At 36.9% G+C, this 23,754-nt stretch overlaps 1 protein-coding gene across 2 annotated transcripts; it reads left to right on the top strand.

Moving 5' to 3' along the window:
- Nucleotides 1-4,301: 4,301 nt before the first annotated feature.
- Nucleotides 4,302-9,468, top strand: LOC136241442 (uncharacterized). Of its 2 annotated transcripts, XM_066032651.1 has the most exons (8): nt 4,302-4,619; nt 5,197-6,746; nt 6,847-6,924; nt 6,984-7,034; nt 7,111-7,182; nt 7,247-7,497; nt 7,561-7,674; nt 7,731-9,467. In XM_066032651.1, the coding sequence occupies exons 5-8, from the start codon at nt 7,152-7,154 to the stop codon at nt 8,307-8,309; spliced, it is 975 nt and encodes a 324-aa protein (XP_065888723.1). In that variant the 5' UTR covers nt 4,302-4,619; nt 5,197-6,746; nt 6,847-6,924; nt 6,984-7,034; nt 7,111-7,151; the 3' UTR covers nt 8,310-9,467. The 2 variants fall into 2 exon arrangements, with proteins under 2 accessions (XP_065888723.1, XP_065888722.1); XM_066032650.1 differs by having other exon boundaries at nt 6,847-7,034; nt 7,731-9,468.
- Nucleotides 9,469-23,754: the final 14,286 nt, after the last annotated feature.

The following is a 23,754-nucleotide window of genomic DNA, read 5'->3' as shown; positions in this document are numbered from 1 at the left end:
ATTTCCAGTGGTAGTATGACTCAGATGCAGGGGTAAGGTTTTAATTTTATAATGCTTGAAATTTAATACAGCTTGATGGTTTAAAACTACTATACACATTAGTTTTGGTCAACTGATCCTCACTAATATCATCTCATGCCATTACTTTCTGAGTGTTTCTTGGAACTTCTGCAATGCAGAAATACAATGGTGTCTTGACTATAGCTTATCTTGAACCTACAAAATAAATTACAGCCAGGCTACTATAGCTAGTGCTAGCTGACCAATAGTTAATGAATTATGGATAAGTCAATCTATCTACTGAATTCTAACTATATGGGTAGCTTTTTTAAAAAAAAAAAAAAATTTATTTTTTATTCATTTTTTTTATGGTGCTAGCTTTTTTTTTTTTACAACCACAAAGATAATAATATAAAACACTTAAACAGTGTGTAGAGAGGCAAACTCTGCCCAGTCCTGGGATGATGGTATTGTTGCCATTATACAAAAGCAGCATTGCCACGTTGAACATCAATGGCAACTTTCTGGGTAGCTTATTTACATTAGCTATAGGCTAGCAACATTTTTTCAATTATCTTGGAACATTTTAATCAGTGAATGCTTTCACTACAAAGTGACTGTTCTATTAGAAAGTATCGATCTAAGGCTCTGCTTCTTCATCTTGGCATATGTCCCTCGTTTTCACTACTACTGTCACCCTCTCCTGTTTGTTCGAATTCTGCATGTAGTCTTGAAAGGTTTACTATTAACAATGCACAAATTATAACGATTAAACAATGGGCATTAATTAGAAGATTAAAACTTGGGGTGTGATCCTTTGTAAGGAAGTGATAGTATCAGTTAGCTGATGAATATTGGTGAGTATGATTTGTGTTATGGCGTATGGGATAGTTTGGTTGTAGAGTAGCTAGCTAGTTGCCTAATGGCTGGACCGAGGGGTCCGACACTCTTGAAATCTCGTACGCTTCGTCAGAAATCACATTTGAAATCATGAAATCACACACTCAAAAGAAATCAGAAATCACACTTTTTGAAAACGAAAATAGTAAAACTCCGTATATTTCCGTAAATTACGGACGCATTGAATTACGCGATATTATTAATTGGATCATAACAGAAGTGATTTAAGGCCCGAATCACTTGATCTGGCACTGGTTCGGCTGCCAATCTCTAGAATTTTACAGCCCAAGCTGAGTCCACTAATGGTCAAAAGCTTCCATCACTGGAGCCATAGATTTTAGAGGCGTGTAAGCGCCTCTAAAATCTATGCTGGAGCCACACGAGTGATCTGAGAATCCATCTCGGAATCTTATTCAGTTTTAACTAGCAATTTAGGCTCTACTCGCAGCCACAAGTGACGGTACATCATAGTGACTGCATGGGTTAATGATGAAACGGGTAAACCATGTAGAAGGGCTGCAAACTATAAGCACACTTTTGCAAAGAAAGTAGTTCCCAGCATTAGCTTCAGGACAAATAATTATGCAGCTTGTCTAGAAAATATGTATGTCAGTACTGGTTAGTAACTAGCTACTAGGTGTAACTTTTCAAAGATTAGCTCACATAATATGATTCTGCTTGTTCAGCTGACCCACTAAACATCTTTACATAACTTGCAAGCAACATTTCATATAAAACAATCCTGGCATACACAATGAAGACCATGAATGTATCCAGATCAGTTGACTGTGTACTTAGGTGTTTCCTGCCACTGTGGTTGTTAGTCAATATGAAATGAGATAGGGTTGTTAACAGAGAACCATTCCAGTTTTCAATACCATTGTGAAGGAAGGGATGTGCACGTTACTGATGTTAGCAGAGATATTGTTTATGTCAACTTTCAGGTGTGATTTAATCTATTGTGTATTATAAAACTGGTAGGTAATACATACAAGTAGCTATCTTTCTGCATATAGCTAAGTCAGCTTCATGCAGATTAAATACATTACATATTGATCAGATAAGGTTTATAAGTTCTGCTAAATTTTGCAGGTATGTTCATTGCTGGCAATGCATCATACTGGTTTGCATTATATTATCTGAAGAACTGATAATGCAGGATGCATTGGAGCTAGCACACAAATTTTACGGAGAACAATTACCTAATCAGTGACTTTATGGAAATACAATGCCAAAATGGTCCTCAGACACTATATGCTCTTTGCTCGGAGGACATTATAGATTTTGTTTAGGTTTTATAATGTAGTTAAGTAGGTGTAGCTTGCAAGTAGTTTAGTTTATTGTAATTAGTGTGGTAGTTTGTAATTTGCTAGTCTTTGTATTCTTTTGTGCTTAACTTTTCTGTGTACTTGTTTGTTATCTATTTTTGTAAATAATTTTACACCTTTTTCATTACCTAATCATTACTGATTGAGTCCAAGTCTATCTCCTACCAAAGATACTGTTTTAAATTCATCATAACTCCGTGATAAAAGTGTAACTGAAATCATGTGGACCCACTGATGACACGCAACCATGTAATAGTAACCAATTCCAATTATACTTAATTAATCACTTGTATCACCATCAGCTACTTTTATTATTATTATTGCTGGGCATGCCGATGTGCCAAGGGGACGTGAGTAATGCTCCAAGGAAAAAATACACAAGATAACAAACAGTACTGCTTTATTATATCTACCGGTAAAGACGATACTCGATAATGCCTAACATTGCCTATACCATTTTTACTTTACAGCACAAGTATGTAGTAGCTTTTTGATAATGCATGCTTTCTAACTCAATCACTGAAGTTGGCAAATTATTCCAGTCGATGACAGCTCTTGGAAAGAAGGAATGCCGGTTCATGTAGCTAAGTACCTGGATGAAGTGGTAAGGGTAGTGGTGTCTAGTTGAACATTGTGTGGCTAAGAGGATAATGGTATTGATAGGCTGCAGATAAGTCGTGGATTGCCTCGTAAAAATGCCGGCGGCTAGCTATAACTAGGCCAGTGCGGCATTCCTTGATCCACGCCTATTATTTTTTTACCCTTGTTAGAATATAACTTATGCACGAAGTTCTGGGACGGCTTCTATTCATTTTTAGACAGCCTCTTTACACTGTTAGCTTGCCTGTTAATCATCAGCACTACCGTACGACCACAACCACAAACCATCACCGCTACTGGTGCCTGGAATCATCTCAGCCAGACGGCTTTGGCCCCAGCATCTTTGCTTACGAACTAGACTCTAGTGAAGATATAACTTTTACCATCCAGTTTACTGATGACGAAGCTTCTGGACCTGTTCTAGCTCCGTGAGAGTCAACAATGGTGAAATCACGGAAATCACGAAATCAAAATTGAAATCACGAAATCACAATTGAAATCATGAAATCACTAATGAAATCATGAAATCACTAATGAAATCATTAATTTCAGAGAAATCACTGTGATTTCGAAATCTCGTACGCCCTTCGAGAAAGTGGCGGACCCCCGGGCTGGACAGCTAGCTAGCTGTTCTGAAGTATTAAACAAGGGGGTGTCACTCAGGCTCTTGCTGTAGGTAGATCTGTGACCGCGGTCAAACTCTAAGTCAACGGTCAAGGCCACTAAATAGCTCTTACAGTGGGTCAAGGGTCAAGACAATACGGAAGGTTCGAAAACTATACGTAGCTATTATTAAGTTTACGGGATTATACGTAACTCACAAGAAAAGTAAGGATCTTTAAGATTTTAAAGCTCCAACAGGCACTTTGCCGTAATTATAATGATTTTTCTCTCCTAGCTGCTGGTAGCACGCACTAAGAAAATATTATACTAGATTACAAGCGCAGGTGCGTAAGGAATTGGTAAAACCGGGAGGGGAGCGGGAGCGGGAGCGGGAGATTGCTTGGTAAAATCAGGAACCCGGAATCGGGAGATCACGTGCGACTTCTCCTAAAAATCTCACTTGTAATCACGTGCCAACTAAATCTCTCACTTGCTACGAACGGCAGGCGTGATTTTGCAAGTATAGCGTTGCAAGTATAGAGTTGCACGTAGCTATAGTGCGGCCGCGCATGCACAATGGAGGAAGATGTGCTATGTGTTCCTGCAGTAGAAGACGCTGTCAATAACTTGACATCTGCGGAGGCGCATAATTACTTCTCGAAAGCTATCAGTGGAAAGCTACAGATTAGTGTAGATCCTCCTGTTCAGCCAAAAGGCGGCAGCTTGTATATCTACAACCTCGGGCCTGATTCGGACAAATAGGAACAAGAGAAGAAAAAGCTAAGGTTAGGTCTAGATATTAAAGAGTATAGTTACAATATAGCTAGCTAGCTTGTCTCAGTTTAACAAAACAAGTTTACATAACTATATTTCTAGAGTCATACAGTAATTAAATAAATTGTACATTGCAATTATTATAGGTGTGATCAATACAGATGGGTACATGTAGGATCTTACAGTGTCAAACATGGAGGATGTGAATTCAAGAAAAAATGTAGTACCATTGATCTTGATTCTGTGGATAAAAAGGGTGATAACCGATTCAGAAGATTTGAGTTCTGGGGTATCGGGCAACATTTTATGCTACACTACGTTGGGGATGACACCTTATATCAAGGATTTAGCCATCGGAACAGTAAGAATAATTCCAAGTCTTTTGTGAGATCAGCACCACATGTGAAGGATAAGGTGAGCAAAAAAAGTCTTGTGAATCAACTCACATTTATAAGCTATAGTAGTTTGCATTGTAAAGACCGTCTGAGTGTAATGTGCATAGTATAATTGATAAGGTATATAGCTATATTGCTTTTGTTTGTGTTTACATTATAGCATGTGCATGTACATTGTGTATATGTTGTGTATAGCTCGGATGCACTGTACCTCAAGAGCAAAACTGCTAATTTTGCTCTGCTCTTGAGGCGCTTCATTTTGCTCTTTATCATAATTATTACACTACTACACTCGTATCTTTTAAAAGTAATTGCTCAAAGCAGCACTATGCCTTTTAGTTAAGCTTGGCTAAAATCTCTCTGAATTTAAAATAAACATGTATATGTTACCAAACCTATAAAGGAGGCAACATGGACATATAAAATTTGCCTACCTTTTATGACACATAAATTTTCTGCAAGAAGGTTATGTCATGAAATTCCAGTACTTTTACAAATTTGAATGGCCTATGTTATAGAATGCAAATGTTATTTGAGTGGTGAGATTTGATTTAAAGACAAAACGTGCGTATGATCATATGCAATATGCTTTTTAGATATTACAGAAAGATTCAATGAAGCCACATCGAACTGTTTATCAAGAATTAGTCAATGAAAGCAGCGGTGGACCTCGACATGCAGTGCTCACACCTAGAGATCAAAATCAAGTTAGAAATTTCGTAAGGAAGTGGATAGACATACCAGACTATCCCATGACGCAATGTTTAACATGTACCACTTGTGTCATCAACTAAAGTTTAACAATCGAAAAGGTGAACCCCTTGATTTCATACGAAAATTCTCTGTGCACCCTAATGTAATTGTCCAAATGATTGGACAGCCAATAATCAAAGAGCTAGAAACTGCTTTGAAATTATCCACAGAACCTGTGACGCTTCATTATGACACTGTGTTTAATATGGGTGATTTCTACTTGTCGACCCTTATCTTCAAACACACAATGTTTAAAAACTCTCCTGTTCTGCCATTCGGATTTCTAGTCCATACCAGACGCTACCAAGTAGACCATATGCAGTTCATGGAAGCAATTCGTCAGTTGTCTCCAATTTTAGCTTCAAAAAGGATAATAATTGTATCAGACAGAGAATTCAATTTCTCATCAGTGTTCCCACTAGCCCAACAAGTTTATTGCTGGAACAAGATCTTCACTATTACCTCAAACAAAAAGCCAATTGTAATGCTGGTGAAATAAGCTACTTTGCTAATGTACTGAAGGAATTGATGCAACAAACCACAGAAACAGAATTTGATAATTGTTGGGATGAATTTAAAATGGAAGGTCCTTTTCAATCCAAAGCATTAGTTCGTAACTATTTTGAGAAAAATCTACTGCCCATTTTCAAAGAGACTTCGTCAATATGGGTACTAAAATCTGCTGGTGTAGTGAACCCACACAATGGAATTACCAATAATGCATCAGAATCCATGAATGCTGTGCTGCACAGACTTCAGAACTGGAAGCAAGTGCCACTTGATATTATTTGTTACTCATTATTTCAAATGTGCTGTTATTATCACCAGGAAATTGTGCGAGGTTCACATCAATGTGGTTCGTGGCAACTGAAAGACGAGTTTTTGTTTTGTCAACGAGATCCCTCGTTGATGCCTATTTTACCGAAAGTGGTTAACCCAGATGAGATTGTAGCTAGAGCTAAGGGTGACATTTATTGTCAATTGAATAATGGCAATGAAACCAGTTCTACAGAGACCGGATATGAGAATAGAAATGCTGCTGATGTGACAACTAACAGACCACCAAATAGCCAACTTGGACTAGCTTATCAAGCTATACAGAATAAGCAAGTTTCATTAGTAAATTCTGGCTGTTGGATGGTTATGGGCACAGATGGTACTACACCATATGCAGTCAGACTTTATCCAAAAGAGAGTTGCTCTTGTCCAGCTTCAGGTGTCTGCTATCATATTCTTGCTTGCAAAATAATGATTGGGCAGAATGTTGATGCTTTCTCAAACCCAAACATGACCTTGCTACAGCAAAAAATCAGAAGAAAAAACAAAGAGCGACCATCTGGAAGGAAACCACCCAGAGTAAAGGACTGTTGTCCAACAGAGGAAATAAAACAAGGTAAAGCTATAGAAGCATATTAATTTAATAATGTAGCAATTGGAACTTTAATGTGCTTATTTGCTATGAATTCAATTTTTAAGTATCTGTGATTTTACAGAAGAACCAGAAGACTTAGAAGAAAAAGCTGTTGAAGGAGTTGCTGATGACTAAGATTTTGTTAGCATCAAGGAAGAACGTACGTATACAGTTGATACTATTTTATGTTGCTATATTTAGTGACTTTTCTATTTATAGGCACAGAAAACAAATCTCATTCTCGTTCCCAGAAACAAAAGCATCCTAACAGTAAGTGTACTTGTTTATGTGCACAAAACAGTACTTAACAACTACACATGTTATTTATTAATGTTTATACATGCAGGCCAGCTGGATATAGACAATAGTTGTTGCAATGGAGAACAGATGTCATGTGCTCCTAAAAAGAAATTGAAGGGTGAGACATGCTAAAAATTTTGTAGCACTTTTACGTTAAATTTTGTACATGCAAATTTTATTAGGTGCCACAACCCTTGTACATCAGACAGATTCAAGTCCACCTCAAGAGGCCTGTGTACCAAATCATCCACTAACTCAGTTTCTGCTAGAATTAAGGGAAAAGGCCAGCAGTAGTGCTAAAATAAGGAGATGTGAAAGAAGAGTCAAGTTTTTAAATGAAGAATTTTGTTGGGACCGATTCTTATCTGAGTTAAATGTTGTCTGTCAAGATATTCTCCTGTACAATTATGTTTTGCAACCAAGCATTGACAAGGTAGGTAATTATATCTTCATTCATATAATATGTAGCCTCTGTTAAAATTTATCATTCCTTTAGGAAGTTACTGATCTTGACATTGGAAAGATTGCAGTACTTCAGACGAAAAGGAGTAATCGAATAGCCTTTTTGAGACGTTTAAACGATAAGGAAGATAAAACACCAAGAGTAGAGGTATTATATAACAATATCCATGCATAGATAGCGTTTACTGCAATATATTTTTGTAGGTTGTATCAAGTTACAGTGACCCTGATTATGCAGAACTAAACTATCATGCAGGAACTGCCACTCGTTCAAACATTGGAGTTGTGAATACCATTCATGTTGGAGTGCAAAGCAGTAAAGAGAATGCAAAAGCCGAGATTATAACTGCAGTTTTGCTCCTGCACATTTGCAAACAACCGGATACGGATTTGGGAAAACTGCGCATTGATTTGGTTAAAGGTTTGCCACAGTTATTTTCAGTATTGCAACAAGATGATACTGGAACAGTCAATGGCATTTCACAAGTTAAAAAGGACTATCACAGGAAAGCAGAAGAGATGGTTCAGCTGTTTTGCTACTGCCAAACACCATGGGTTGATGGATCAACATCTGCCACGCTATATGGCAATTCACAGCGAGACTTCAACATGTACAACTGTTCAAAGTGTGACAACTGGTTCCATAAGTATTGTTTGAGTGCATGTGACATTACCATACTCAAACAGAATGCCGATTTTTTTGCAGTGCATGTACTGTACCAGAATCTCTTCCATGGATGCACAATGAATACACCAACACTTGCACTTCTGATAACTTCCTGACAATATTGTCACTCCACTGCAAACAGTACAAATCTTTCTTGGATACCTTTGGTGACAGTGAAGCTGAGAACTCTCTCAAAGCAGCAATTGTATTGATGAATAAAGGAAAGCTGGATGAAGGAAAAACCTTATTTTTGCATTTGCTTCAATCAAGATTAAATCTTACAATTTCTCAGGAGAATAATTTGAAATATGATTGTTTTGGTGGTGAGAATAATAGGTGTCTTTGCTTGTTCACACATATCTGGAAACTGGTAATTAAACTTAAATGTACCTCTGAGCATTGCCCTAATCATAACACGGAGGTAACAAAATACCCTTCTACGTTTTCCTTCAGCTCTGGATTAGATAACTTTAATGAAATTTTTCCTATAGCTGGAGATATGGTTGGTTACTGTGGTGCAGAATTTCATTGCCAACCACCAAATGAATCTCTCCATGCAGTTACTGACCGATTAAATTTAACTGGCAGAAACAGAGAAACATTTTATGAGTGCCGCGGTGTACCACAGGTAATGGCATCGTCATTTCTTAATCGAGTGCCTTGGATGATCCCGATTGATATCCAGTCCTTGACTGGTAGATCAATATTGACAATTCCAAAAGTTTTAACTATATATGGTCATGGATATCAACTAGCTGGCTGCACTGTTTGTAGTGACAATCATTTTACTGCAGTTTGCTTCTGGTATGGTCATACATTATATTATGATGGCATGAGAAGCCACAGGATTCAACCTTTTAAACTTAATGATTTCCAGAACAAAACTGGGTCATATGCATATTACTTTAGGCAGCTTTGATTTTACATACTGTATGTTGTAGCTAATTAACACTTTATGATTTATTAATGTGTTTTGTATACTCAGAGAATAATTATGCTTGGTGTACTGTACTTCAGTCTATCCATTGAAAGTCTGCTGGCAATGATGGGAAGTCTAATCACGTTTAGTTGAATGGATTTTAGATTGGTAGGGTGCATGAACTTTAGTATAGACTGGGGCAGAACCATGTAGCTAGGACTGGAGGCCTGTTGCTCATCATTCATTATTGTAAGACAATCCAATATGCCAAATAACTGCTGCATGTATTCACTGAAATTACCTTTCAGAAATTTTATGTCCACTAAAATAGCCACTTTGTGAATTACTGTGCTAAAAACCCACACAATACAATTTTATGCATTCACTGCTAATAACTATAAAGCTCTAATGAAAGCCTTTAATATACGGCCATCATGCAAACTTTATCTAGCTATAGCTATTTTTCCCCTCAAGCTCATAATTTACTAGTTTATATTAGTTTCTTCGTCACAGCACTGCAGGCGCTCTAGCTACGTATGTGTGTTACTTGTGACAGCAAAGATTAACACGTGATCTCCCGATTCCCGGTTCCTGATTTTACCAAGCAATCTCCCGCTCCCGCTCCCCTCCCGGTTTTACCAATTACCAGGTGCGTATAGAGCGGTTGCACAAATAATTACATTAGACGCGCTTTAAAAAACGTGTGGCAAGAATACATCGCCACAATGCATGAAAATTGCGTATTCGATTCTACTGCCACAACGCAAGTACGGATAGCTTAGATACTACAGTGTTACATTCATCCATTATAAGGTATTAATATACTAGAAGGATGAGAGCGTAACTGGTCTGGTTTCTGACATTACGATAAAATTCCGCTTTTTGCTAGTACGCTCACGAAGCCAGATGCCTATTCACGTTTACCGATGTGTTAAAAGAGTTTTTCTGAAGCAATTATGAAGAAAGAAAGCAGTTTAGTCTCGCCATTCCAACTTACGAGTGGACCTGGTTCGAAAATGCGTGGGCGAATATACACTATTTTCGCCATGTAGTCACAAAGCAGACCGGCTTTGCTTTCACTACTGTAGTATGTTAGTACCTGGTAACAGATGATTATCAACACCGACGTAGTTTGGCTGTTAGGCACCATAGGCGATTCTAAGGGGGGGCCAAGGCCCCCCCGTTAAAAAATAACTTTTAAAAAATCTTGGGGAAAAGTTGCTGTATAGATTGGCATTGTTATTTTTAGCATTTTTCATGTTTTTAGAACAAATTTAGGCTGTTTTCAAGCCTTTAAATTGCAAAAATCCTGCAGCTTCTGGGGGTTGCACCCCCCCCTGAAAATTCTACTTTATACTATAGCCAAACAACAATAGTTATACTGTTCCCTACTGGGCTCCCCCTGTAGGTCAGGTCTAGAATCGCCACTGTTAGGCACTCTACAATAACAGGAAAATGAAACACGCAATTTCCCCAGCACCTGGCTGTACAAATGCCACACGTTTCAGTTGAACGCCGCACCTGTGATGTCACATGCAACCGCTCTGTAGGAAAATAGAGAAATAAGTGTAGGTCAAAAGTTCGACAAGAAATGCTCAAGTCACAGGTCAAAGACGATAAACTCTGCAAGTCACGGGTCAAGGTGAAATTTTCCCCGGTCAACACTTTGACCGCGGTCGCAGATCTACCTAAAGCGTGAGCCGACGTGACACCCCTTGTATTAAAGTTGCCAAACTCCAAGGGGTTTCGGAAACCCCCTAAAACCGCCCCTGTAATTTTATACATCATTATAAGTTTAGCTCTCTCTTCCTCGTTGTAAAGTATATAAGTTGAGTGTGTTCAGCATACTAGTAGCACTAGATACCATCAATCAACAAAATCTTAAAGACACAACACGAGGGGTAGGTAATGACCTGATAGATCGTCTCTGAAATTATTTCTGAAAATGAAATATTGCCTGGAATTTGTGCAGTTTGAAAGATGAAATTTGACGATTAAAAATATGTAACAAAAATTTACGGAATTTTACAGAGCCTAAAATTTACGGATTTACTAATTTTAAAATTACTGAATTTTATGGATATTTGGACTGAAATTTGTCTTGAAAGATGGGCAGTCATCTGAAATTTTGTAGACGATTTTGGCTGGTTACCTACCCCTCGACACAACATGTCAACATGATCACTGCAAAAGCAAACTCAGCAAGAAGTCTAAGCTTGCACCAATTATGCTGGTATAATTTTGAGCATAATAGGCTGGAAAAAAGCATCAAGCATTATGCCAGCATAATAGGATGATTTTCAAGAAATTTAATTAAAAATGTGCAATGCGCATGCCAAAAATACTATACAACATGAGCATCCTGTACGTTATTACTGCATTTCATATCAACAAACCTTGCATTGTTACTATTTCTTGACTGATTATTTATACTTTATGGTAATAAGATCGAGATACTCTAATAGAGCAGTCACTTACTCTAATACAGCAGTCAGGAAATGCAGATATACTCTAATAAAACAGTCAGTTCTCGAGCATAATCTTGATTTTGAGAGCATAATTTTGAGCATAATGGGCTGGGTTTTTGAGCACTGCTCAAAAGCATAATAGGCAATTTAAGGGTTGGCTTGTTGAACATTTTATTGAGCATGCTGTTGGGGCACGCCCTCTTTTGTTGCTCTAAGATGGGCATAGTTTACACTATCAACCTGAATTAATTGATTTTGCCAAACAATATGGGATTGTGTCATTTTGCTTGCCACCACATACAACTCATGATAGTCAACCACTTGATGCCAGTGTTTTTAGATCTTTAAAGAAAAATTGGAAAGCAGTTATTATTTTTTTTTATTATTAGTGCTTTACAGTGACCAGCACTGAAGGTCTAACAGCAACATGTGCTGCAGCCTTAGGATTACCTAACCTACAAGGACTTAGACCTAGTGACTTGACTTAGTGACTTGACTTAGTGACTGAATAAGGTGTAACAGAAAAGGGGCCAAAGTAAGGAAAAAAAATCCCTCCAACCCCAGGATTTGAACTGCAGGTCACCCAATGTCTAGTCGGGGGCACACTCAGTCTTCCTCCAGGAGGGATGGATTTTCTTCCTTAAACTAGGCACCGGCCTATTATGCCCGAAATTTTACCTATTATGCTTTTGAGCATTGCTCAAAAATTAAGCCTATTATGCTCAAAATTATGCTTTCGAAATCAAAATTATGCTCTAGAAGTGACTGTTTTATTAGAGTATATCAGCCTTTCCTGACTGCTCTATTAGAGTAAGTGACTGCTCTATTAGAGTATCTCGATCTTATTTCTGCAAAGTGTAAATAACCAACAAAGAAACGGTTTAATAAGTTGTATTACGTGTTTTTGATTATAAAATGCACTAATAAATACTATTGGCAGTGAATATTTGCTTTCTTTCAGGCGCGCGTATTGCGCATTTAATTAATTTTTCAAACATCGTCCCTATTATGCTTGATGCTTTTGGCCACCTATTATGCTTTAAATTATGCCGGCATAATCGGCCGGTGCCTACCTTAAACTTAAAGTATTTATTATTAGTGCTTTACAGTGACCAGCACTGAAGGTCTAACAGCAGTTTGTCACACTTATATGCAATCTTACCCAACAATGACCATCACCAAGTACCAGTTTTCTGGTCTCTTGGACTAAGCTTGGGGCAAAACTATGGCCCCATCAACAACATGTGCTGGCTTTTGCAAGTGTGGTGTTTTCCCATTTAATCCTGATGCAATTGTAATTGACTGTGGTCTTAGTGTGGCTAAACCAGATAAAGGAGGGCCTAAAACTTCATCAAATGAAGCAGATGTATCCGATGAGGAACCCAAAAGTACAAGTGAGGAAGCAACTGGCAGCCAGTGGTCAGCTGAAAAGGTTGCCCTTTTTGAATGCAGATATGAAGAGGGCTATGACTTACCTGATGAGGAATACTTGAGATGGTTGCATGATACTCATCTACAGCTTGACAATGTGTCTTCTTTAGTGGATTATTTTTCTGATTTGCCTGTAGCTGCACCATTAGAAGTAGTAACCATGCTGCTATCAGAGCCTGACATCAACTAAGAAATGGGAAACCATGACTCACAGAAGGAAGTATTGGCAGATCATGGCACACAGGAGGAAGAAATGGCCCAGCAAAACATGCAAGAAGTTGAAGCTCATGTACATGTAGCCACAGTCTTTACCAAGGGAGGAAACACAACAGAAACAGGACACATGTAGCAATGGTATTCAGAATTCCTCAGGTGGTGAGTTGAAATACATTTCTAAATACCTCATACAATATGTACCAGTTAAGCCTGCTAAAATGGATGAAGCTGTTCATATTTCTGGGGCAAGAGTGCTAACTGGAGATATAAATGTGCAGCATTTCTTAAGGAACAGGAAGAAAAGAAGCGCAAAGAAAAAGAAGAAAAAGAAAGAAGAAGACAATTAACAAAAGAGAAAAGATAAGGAAGAAGAGATGAAGAAGAGATGATGAAGAAGAAAGCAGCCGCAGCTGAAAGGAAAGCAATTGCAGCAGAAAAAAAAGGCAGTTGTAGCTGAAAAGAAGGCAGCAGCGACACAGAAAAGAGGGACAGGAAAGTCTATTGCAGGTACCAAACAACCAACTAGTTCTTCGACAAGACCAGTGAAGCAAGCAAGAAGTAAAGCTGCTTTGATAGACCCTGATGCTCCTTCATCTTCAATGAGTATGGTATGGCAGTGCCCTGTCTGCTTTGAATATTACAATAAGGAGGATGAAGAAGATTGGGTGATGTGTGGGTGTAGTAGATGGACTCGTGAATCGTGCATCATGGATGTGGTCTTTGATTCTACTGGAAAGGAACTTTTTTGTCCATACTGTTCAGTTTAAGATTACTGTTATCATAGTGTAGTTATTTTTAATGTGTATGATTGTAGGTCATATTTGCTTTGAAAAATCATGAATCATACATACAGTATTAGATCAATCTGAAATTTCTTGGTAGCTGTCATTATACTTGCTGGAACCAGTGGGAATTATTACAGAGTTTTAGCAGTGACTGCGCTGGTGTTATAACTTCAGGTATTGCACATTACCGATAATTGGTCTACGCAATTTAATGTCAATCCGGTAATTGATACATCGTACCGATAACTGGCTAATGCACATCACTCTTCTCCAAGTAGTAACTGGTGACTAAATGCACTAGTGACTTATACCTTGGCATGTGTCTAGTTACTGTGACTTAGAAGGAATGTACTTATTTTGGCGTGTGTGGTGCGAAAGTTACGTTTGTTAGGCGCTGCGGTAATAAGCATTCCGATAATCGGTAACTTACGCTACTACTGGATGCTATAATACATTTGTCCGCCCCATTCTAGAATATGCCTGTACAGTGTGGTCCGCATACCATGAACATAACATCTATAAATAGAAATGGTACAGAGAAGAACAGCAAGGTTTGTGATGAATAACTATAATAGGACAATATACCAGCTCATATACTTAAGTACTGTTGTGATGAAATAGCTCCAGTTTTAACAGTAATATTTACCCAATCTTTAAATTCAGGCAACTTACCAGAAGACTGGCTAACAGCCAATGTAACACCAATATTCAAAAAAGGAGACAGAGCTAACCCTACCAATTATCGACCTATCTCTTTAACATCCATATGTTGTAAACTGTTGGAACATATCCTCTATCATTGCATAGCAGAACACCTAAAGACCTATCAAATATTAAGTGACAAACAATATGGCTTTAGACCTAATCATCCATGTGAGACCCAGTTACTTAGTGTTGTAGAAGAAATACAACTAGCAATGGACAATCATCTTCCAGTTGACTTGACTTTCGCAAAGCATTTGATACTGTACCACATCAACGTTTACTCAAGAAATTACACCACTATGGAATTCAAGAAATATCTATATAACTGGATGTCCACCTGGCTTACCAAAAGAACACAACGGGTTGTCATCAAAGGTCACAGTTCATGATGATTCTGGTGTTCCTCAAGGAACAGTGCTTGGTCCACTAATGTTTTTATTATACATCAATGACATTACTTCTAATATTTCTTCTTGCATCAGATCATTTGCAGATGACTGTGTACTATACCGAGTTATTCAATCTGAACAGGATCACCACCACCAAGAGTTCATAATGTATGAACTCTTGCCACCACTTACAGCAGGATTTAATTTATATTCAATGGACTAAACACTGGCAAATGAGCCTACACATCGAAAAATGTGTCATACTTACCTGTTCAAGATCTACCTCTCCACTTACAACATTGACAATACAATGCTAAATTGCACAAGCCAACACCAATATCTTGCAATTGGAGTCTTATTCCATTCTCAAATGTCATTCTCAACACATATTAACAATATAGCAAGTAATGCAATAAAGTCACTAAACTTTGTGCGGTGTAATCTCAATAAATGTGAAGAGTCTGTAATGTCTGCTGCTTACCTTGGATTAATTCACCCAAAATTGGAGTATGCATCTGCAGTTTGGGATCCGTACCTATTAAAAGACATCAATGCCATTGAAAGAGGCAGCAAGATGGATGAAATCAAACTATAACTAGGAGAACAGTGTATCAACCATGCTTTCTGAGCTACAGTGGCCAGAATTACATATTTGCAGAACCATCTCAAGACTTACAATACTGTATAAAGGTCCATGCCATAACTTAATCATCAGTATAGTCTAAGACAGCTAATAAACATGATTGATCTATTAGAAACCAGAACTTTCTAAGATGTTAAAGTTATGGTCACATGAGTGGTTGTTTGGGTCATGTGAGAAAAAGCTGGATATAGTCTGCGTGGTCTGGTATATGAATGTGTATGCATTACAATTGCACTTGATGTAATGTGGAGCATTCACCACTAATGTTATTCTATGAATAAATGCTGTACAATAGAGGTTGTTTATGAAATTTTTTTTTGTTCTTTTACAACTAATCATGTAATCAGACCAGTTTAAATCTAATATACTTACAGAGCTGTAGAGCATAAAATTTAATTGCATCTCAACCATCCATGAGAAGTCATGTCAACATACCATTTACAAAGAACACATAAGATTCTTGGAAGTTTAACCATTCTCTGAATTTCATTGGTTTGTACACAACATTAACCAAAGACATTACACTGTAATAGAGGGATAGCATAAATTACGTATCCATTTGCAAATGCAAGCTAACACACAATCATGTACAGTATGGCATAGTGGCTATACACAACTTTAATAGAACCATACCTCTTTATAGTAACATATCAAGTAGGACAGTAAAGAGCTTCATTAATAAAAACACTTCATTATTATTGCTGTCATTGGTCTGAAAAGTGATCTTATTGATGATGTTTCACTATACATTTAGTACATGTGTATTGTGCTTGTTTCTTCTGATTTGAACTATAATTATAGTGTGTGGCATCAATATAGTACTAATTTTATACAAATATGTATAAAAATAATATGCATCTAAAGTACATGTTTGCATGTGAGCATGGCATGGGTCAACAAACAGAAATAAATGTATTTGAGAAGTGACACTGTTCCTGTGAAGGTAGCTTAATTTCTGCAACTGAATCATAATCGTGTTGCTGAATAAGATTTGTCTCAGAAAATTATAATTATGCCCAAATAAATATGGGAATAATGATGGGCTAAAAGAAGTAGGGTATTTGAAACAAGTTTGAGCATAATATCCAATTGAGATTGAGATACTCTAATAAAGCAGTCACATACTTTGATGGACAGTCAGAGAACAATTCTTTACTCTTACATAATAACTACTAAGCATCTTGCAAGCTAATAACTCCTTACTAGTTGAATTTTTGTGTGTGTGTACATGCGTGCGTGCGTGCATGCACATGTGTGTGTGTGTGTGTGTGTGTGTGTGTGTGTGTGTGTGTGTGTGTGTGTGTGCGTGTGTGTGTGTGTGTGTATGCAGAAAGACTTAACAGGATCATTTTTGATATGGTATATGGCAATTGGATACTCTCTTCTCTATTATTTACTCTTGCTATGAGTCATGACAATATGATAACCTGTACAAATTTATTACAAATGGCACATGTCCTGTTGTCACTAACCCAGTTACATTTTATGACAAAACCCATATACTCTATTGCTTGTCAATGGATTACACAAAGACTTACACAACCAAACAGGCCACAGTGTTACTTTCTACATATCCGATCAGTGTCAGTTGTATTCAGTTTGCTTAGTGTGTACAGTAACTTACTTCTAGTCACAGCATAATTATGATAGACTAACATATTCAGTACATGATTACTAATTTTGACTTTACTGTTATGTACAGTATGTATAATGCTTATTAGCTTATGATTATTCATGCATACAACTGAACTAGCTAATGTTATTAAATCAGCCAATGAGATATTATGTGAAGCAGTCAACCATGAGTGATGGTTACAATTGTTTAGTCAGAAACTCAAATTGGTTGCATATTTCTTGGAAGCAACCCTCTTCTTGTGAAACAGGTTTTCTGCAGTGACATAATTATGTTTCAGTGAATGAATTAGCTACATTTCAGTGAATTCGTGACTGTGCCAGACTTAATGTCTTTATTTTCTTTAAATTACGTATGCATAGAGTTTCACAAGTTTTGTGATTACAGGTGGCTGTTGAAGTTGAGTCAGTAAGCCAAATAAGGTACGTATGTGTGTAACACACAAAACTTGGATTATAGTACATATATCAAATGTGCTCTAGACAAGACTGCAGTAATCTGTGTAATGCTATTGTAACTGCCATGCATAGAAATCTTTGTTTTATGTTGCATTGTGTATATGCTTTGAAGGTAATTGCACAGCTGCTTTAACTCTATGTCAGTTGACACAAAAAGCTACAAGAAAATGATATGGATTAAAGTTTTGTACTTGACCTATAAACTGGTTAAGCTGTGTATAAGTTTAAGATGATCTATAATGAATATGCTTCAAACTTTGCCACTTTATGGAGCAATGAAACAGCTTTACTATTAGGCTGGCCAAGTTTTAAGCAGCTATCTAATTTACAAAGCAAGGCATAATTTAGCAACTGAAATATAAACAACCCATAAGCTAATTACACCAAGCCATAAAGAGTCACAACACAAAACATCATAGTGTAGTAATTATGTTACCCAAGTATCTGACTTCAGAAGCCAACATAGATTATAGTGTTTTCATAGAACTTGCTAGATTCTTGGAAATCTAAAGCTTCATTGAACACCGATTAAGCAAATACTGTCAAAATGCAAAGGCAAATGTAGTATTTAAACACACAGTACAATGGGTGACATGAAAAATTTTGTCATGATTATGTTATGTTGTTTGTGTTTTGTTCATATACATGTAGGATCACATGATTACTGTGACGACAACATTTTTGGCCCAAAGATATATATTTGGCCACATGTAAACTTTATTTCATTTGCATGTAAGATTGATATTTATCCAGTGTTGCTGATTATTATACTCCACTTAAAAAGTCATTTTGTGAAAAAGCATATGTGCATAAATCATCATAAACTTAGACAGATTAACCGATCAAGTATGTAAATAAAACTTTAATCCACATTATTTCTCCTTTAGCTTTTCATGTAATCTGACTTATACTTAATGCAGTTGCATAATAACCATCAACTCATATACACAACATAAAACAAAGACTTCTATATATTATGGCAGATTGAATGTTATTCACAGATTACTGCGGTCTTGTCTCAAGTATATTTGATATATATATATGTATATACTACAGATTTTGTGCTATACACACATACCTTATTTGGCTTACTGACTCAACCTGAAAAGTCACCTATAAGCACTTAACTTGTTGCTGTGAAACTATACAATCGTACATAATACTTACAACTAACTCAAGTATAAAAATAAATACAAAGAATGACATTAAGTCAGGCACAGTCACAAATTCACTAAACGTAATTATGTATGTCATTGCATGCCATAGTAGGAAACCTGTTTCACAAGAAGAGGGTTGCTTCCTAAAAATACGCAACCAATTTTAGTTTCTGACTAAACACTTGTAACCATCACCCATGGTTCACTGCTTCACATAATACCTCGTTGGCTGATTTAATACCATTAGCTAGTTGTATGCATGAATAGTCATAATAACTAATAAGCATTAGGCATACACAATAGTGAAGTCAAAAATCATGTACTGTATGTTAGTGTTAGGTGAGCTATTATGTTGTGACTAAAAGCTAGTCACTGTACACTATAATCACACTACACTATAAAGGAACAGTGTAAAGGCATGAGTGATAATGATTATGTAATCCGCAATCATAACACTGCTTACCAGCCTGTCATTGGAATAGAGGATCACAGCCATGCTGAAAAATATGATGCCAATGAAGTTGAGCTTTACTCAAAAGACAATGTTGATGAGCCAATCAAGCAGGCGTTCTTAATCCCACATGTCAAAGAGTACTTAGCAGCACAAGTGCCTGGAAAAAAGGTGGTGGATATCCTTTGTGGAACTGGTGATTGGGTGAAGTGTGCAGCAGAGAGTGGTGCTAAAAGTGTTGATGGCTTTGAGGATCATGAAGACATGGTGAAGTTGGCACAACAAGCTACTGCCAACTTTGGCAATGTTAAGATCTGTTTAGGAGATGTGAAGAACATGCCTTATGTTGATAGTACGTTTGATTTAGCTTTAAGCTTTTATGTCACCTGCGGTCTAAAAAAACCAGCATTTGATAAGCATTTCACTGAAATGTATTGCATACTTTCCCCTGGTGGAAAGGCTGTGGTGCTTAATCTTGCTAAGTCTGCTTTTGATGTCATGTATCTGCATGATGGGGCAAATCATGCAACAGTTGAAAGCAAAATAGAGAGTGCATTGGCCAAGCTGCCTGTTCGCCCTAGCAATGAGCAGATTCACAAAGCATTTGCAGATCTTACTGATGTGGTGCTGGTGACATTTACGCTGGACAAAGATGGTCGTTTGTACAGAGTGAATGATGCAAACCAGCTGAAAGATGGACAAGCTGGGTGGATCAAGACCCAAGCCATGGTCTTCCCTGATTATTTCTATACTACTAGTTTCATTAATGACCACACCAAAAGTGCTGGTTTGAAGATTGACCAAATTGAGCACTACTTTACTGGGCACAAGAGGCAGACTCATCATAGCACTAATTCAAAGGTTAGATTTGAGAAGGCCATTATTGATGACCCACCATTCTTCCTCTATCATCTCTCAAAGCCAGCCAAGTGATTCAGACAAGCATGGACATTAACTGCAGCTGAATTTGAACAATAGTTTCAGTGTTTCATAATAGGCTTAGTGTAGACTGTAGTTACACACATGCACAATTACTTTTGAATTTTGTGTGTTATATTTGTTATATTTAATTTAGTTTAACATGTCGGTTGCTGTGGCCCACCCCTGGGAGTAGTGGCAACTGCCACCATTTATTGAGGACTATATTACACATATGTGCTCATATATAGAGTTATTTGCCTAGCTATCCACCCTTCCACCGCATCAAGCTCTATAATTGCCTACTTTCCCTATGCTAAGTACGTGACATTTTCCACAAAGCCGGTAGTGTACGTAACAATACACAAAAATCAACAAGAACACAATGACACCATAATAGCAAATGAGATTATATGTACATGAGATTATGCATGACATGACAATATATGGATTATATAATAAACAACATAAAGAGAAATATGTAATAAATGTGCATGATTCACATTTTAATTTTATCTACCTGGAACCTTGAGATTGCAATTGAGTACAGAAATTAGCTTGACGACAATGCAGCCAGTGTCATAATTATGTCTTAAACGGTGCATCAATATTATTACAAAAATATTTAGCTAGTATACAGATGTATATTTTACATTGTTTGTATAGCTTTAGCATAAAATGTATACATGATACAAAATGAATAGTAAAATAGATGACCTAAAAATATATGTAACAATACCTCTAGTGGTTCAAAATATATGACCCTCCTTCACTATACTGAAGCTATGTACACTTCTACATTACAACTAAAATTGTTTTATTCTTCTATTGTTATAATACGTAGGTATACTAGTACTTAATTTCTTCACCGTGCATAAACTGATATTTATCTATAATTAAGCACTTCAGTGTGGAGATGTTCTTTGACTGATCACACTAGTATACTTAATTCTTGTAACAAACAAATGAACAAAAAAACTAAATATTTGGGACCGGCTCTATACATGCTGATACATGATATTGGTGGGACCTAATCACACCAATATAACAATATATATCCACCTTTGATACCAATTGCTACCTTATTACACACTCACACAGAAAGAAATGCACCCACAGACACAAGTACAGGCATGCCCACACACTAAGATTAACATAATGATACATACAGCAGCAAAGAGTAATTGCATACAGATTAGTTATTTTTGTAGTTAACTGCAAGGCAACATGGTGGTAGCGAAGGGAAATGTATAAGGAATATAGTGGCAAAGTATTATTTTTGAGGGTCAAAATAGTCACAATAGATAGAACTTTTGTATTGAATATTATAGTGAGCGTTTTATTAGAATAGTTTAAAGAGACATGCTTACACAGTAATATGTACTAAATTGTTACTTATATACTATCAACACTCCCTTTATCAGGAGTGGAGATGCTGCCAAAGTAGCAGAACAGATGCATCATTTAAGATTTTTAATTGAGACTGATTGATAGTGGTGTTTAAATGACACCTTAACATGTTGTGTAGAGTATAATGCATCGACATCTCAATGCAGTTTAATCCCATTCAAACTTTTTCTATATATCACCAGTAGCAAGAGTAATCTCTATCATACCAGTAGAGATAATGATGCAAAAACAACTGGGCTACAAAAAAGGGATGCCGGTCCAAGAAAGCAAAAGTAACTGGCAACCGAAAAAGCTGACATCTGGACTGGAATGGCCAAGCATGCATGTAAACAAATACATAAGCAAAGTTGTAACATTGGGTCTTAATCAGTGGTTATCCAGCTGCTGTGAATTAATACTACATCTACTGCTGTGGATTATATATACTAGCTATGACATCCACTGCTTTGGATCCGGACTAGTGTCATCACCATGCTGAATGTGCTCCATGTTCTACATTCAGTTTTGCTAAATTCCATTGAACTCTAATTGGATAACAATTTTGCCACTTTGCATATATTTTTATGCATTTTTGCAAACTAGCACAGTTATTCTGCCTATTGTACTAGCATTATGCATAATGCTTCAGGCAACTACAGCATTATGTTCACAATTTCCAACCATAAAAAATCTTTCTCTTTACACTCAGGTAATTTGGTGACTGAAAATTTAAAGCTAGAACATATGGGCACATAAGCCTTAATAAATAAACTAATATCCATTTGGTTCCACATGGGGTACTTTGAGATAATAAGTCACTCTCTAGAGTTCCTTGGATACATATACATGAAATTGATGAGGAGAAAACATCCTGACCGCCTGGCAGACTCCTGTAAGCATTCGAGTGTTAATCGGATGGCTGCAGGTTCGAGGCTGCCTAGGTCTAGTCATGGATTTTTTCTCCTTTCTCCACCTTTTCAAACACACTTTCTGTAACACCTTTAAACAGGCTGTAGGACCAGGTGTCCTACAGACCTTCAGCACTTGTGCTGTAAAGCCTTAATAAATTTAAAAAAAATTAACACATGTTACTGGGACTGTGAAAATAGGACATGTGGGTATATAATTATTTTCATGTCTCACAACTTTTATATGATGCTATGCTATGGCCACACAATTTTCCTCATTGATTACACATTTAAATGTTACAGAATGTAGATATTCTACCAGTACTTAGATATGATCATGATCTCTTATGTGGTGAGGCGTAGTTTGTGCCCATATGTTCTATTTATGCAGGCACTTGTGTTATTGAACTTTTTAACAATTCAAAACTTTCAATGTCACTATACTTTCACTGAAATTGTTATTTCAAATGTTTTTCAACACACAAAATTACAACATTTTATAGCATGCACATGATTATTAAACAAATTGTATATAAATGTGTTGAATTTTCACCCTGGGTTTGTAATGCAAGTAACAGAATGCAGATATACATATCCTATGATTTATTATGAGATCAGGTGTAGTTTGTGCCACATGCCCAATCCCATTTTGTCTCAGCTAGGCCTGAATCAAATATGTTCAAAATTTTGCTCAAAATGCTTTCAAATTTTTCGCCTATTATCCTCTTCAGTGTTAACATTATGCTTGCATTAGTTAGCAAATAATTTAATCAGTGAATGCTCTATTGGAGTATTTCACTATAAAGTGACTGTTATATTAGAGAGATCTAGGAGCTATATACAAACTATTTGAGTGCTCTGTTGCAGTTTGCAGAGGGAATATCCATCTATTTTCACAGAATTAAGCTCCATAGTTTGAAATATTCACCTAATTGTGCTGGCATAGCACTCCAGCCTATTATGCTTTTTATTATGCTGTCATATATGACACAGGCCTAGTTTCAGCCCATTACCTGCCTGGAGTGCCTACTAACTTACTCTGTCTTGATGCTTCTTTCATCCTGAGTTGTCTTCTTCATAAAATATGCTAA

Source organism: Dysidea avara, chromosome 12 (assembly GCF_963678975.1).
Source record: "Dysidea avara chromosome 12, odDysAvar1.4, whole genome shotgun sequence".
NCBI classification, from domain to species: Eukaryota; Metazoa; Porifera; class Demospongiae; order Dictyoceratida; family Dysideidae; genus Dysidea; species Dysidea avara.
This window is presented reverse-complemented; position numbering and strand designations above follow the sequence as displayed.

Coding starts and splice junctions, on each gene's coding strand:
- LOC136241442 (XM_066032650.1), top strand. CDS start 6,950: ATGTTGCTATATTTAGTGACTTTTCTATTTATAGGCACAGAAAACAAA. Junction 7,035..7,110: donor GAAACAAAAGCATCCTAACA/GTAAGTGTACTT, acceptor TTATACATGCAG/GCCAGCTGGATATAGACAAT. Junction 7,498..7,560: donor TGCAACCAAGCATTGACAAG/GTAGGTAATTAT, acceptor TCATTCCTTTAG/GAAGTTACTGATCTTGACAT.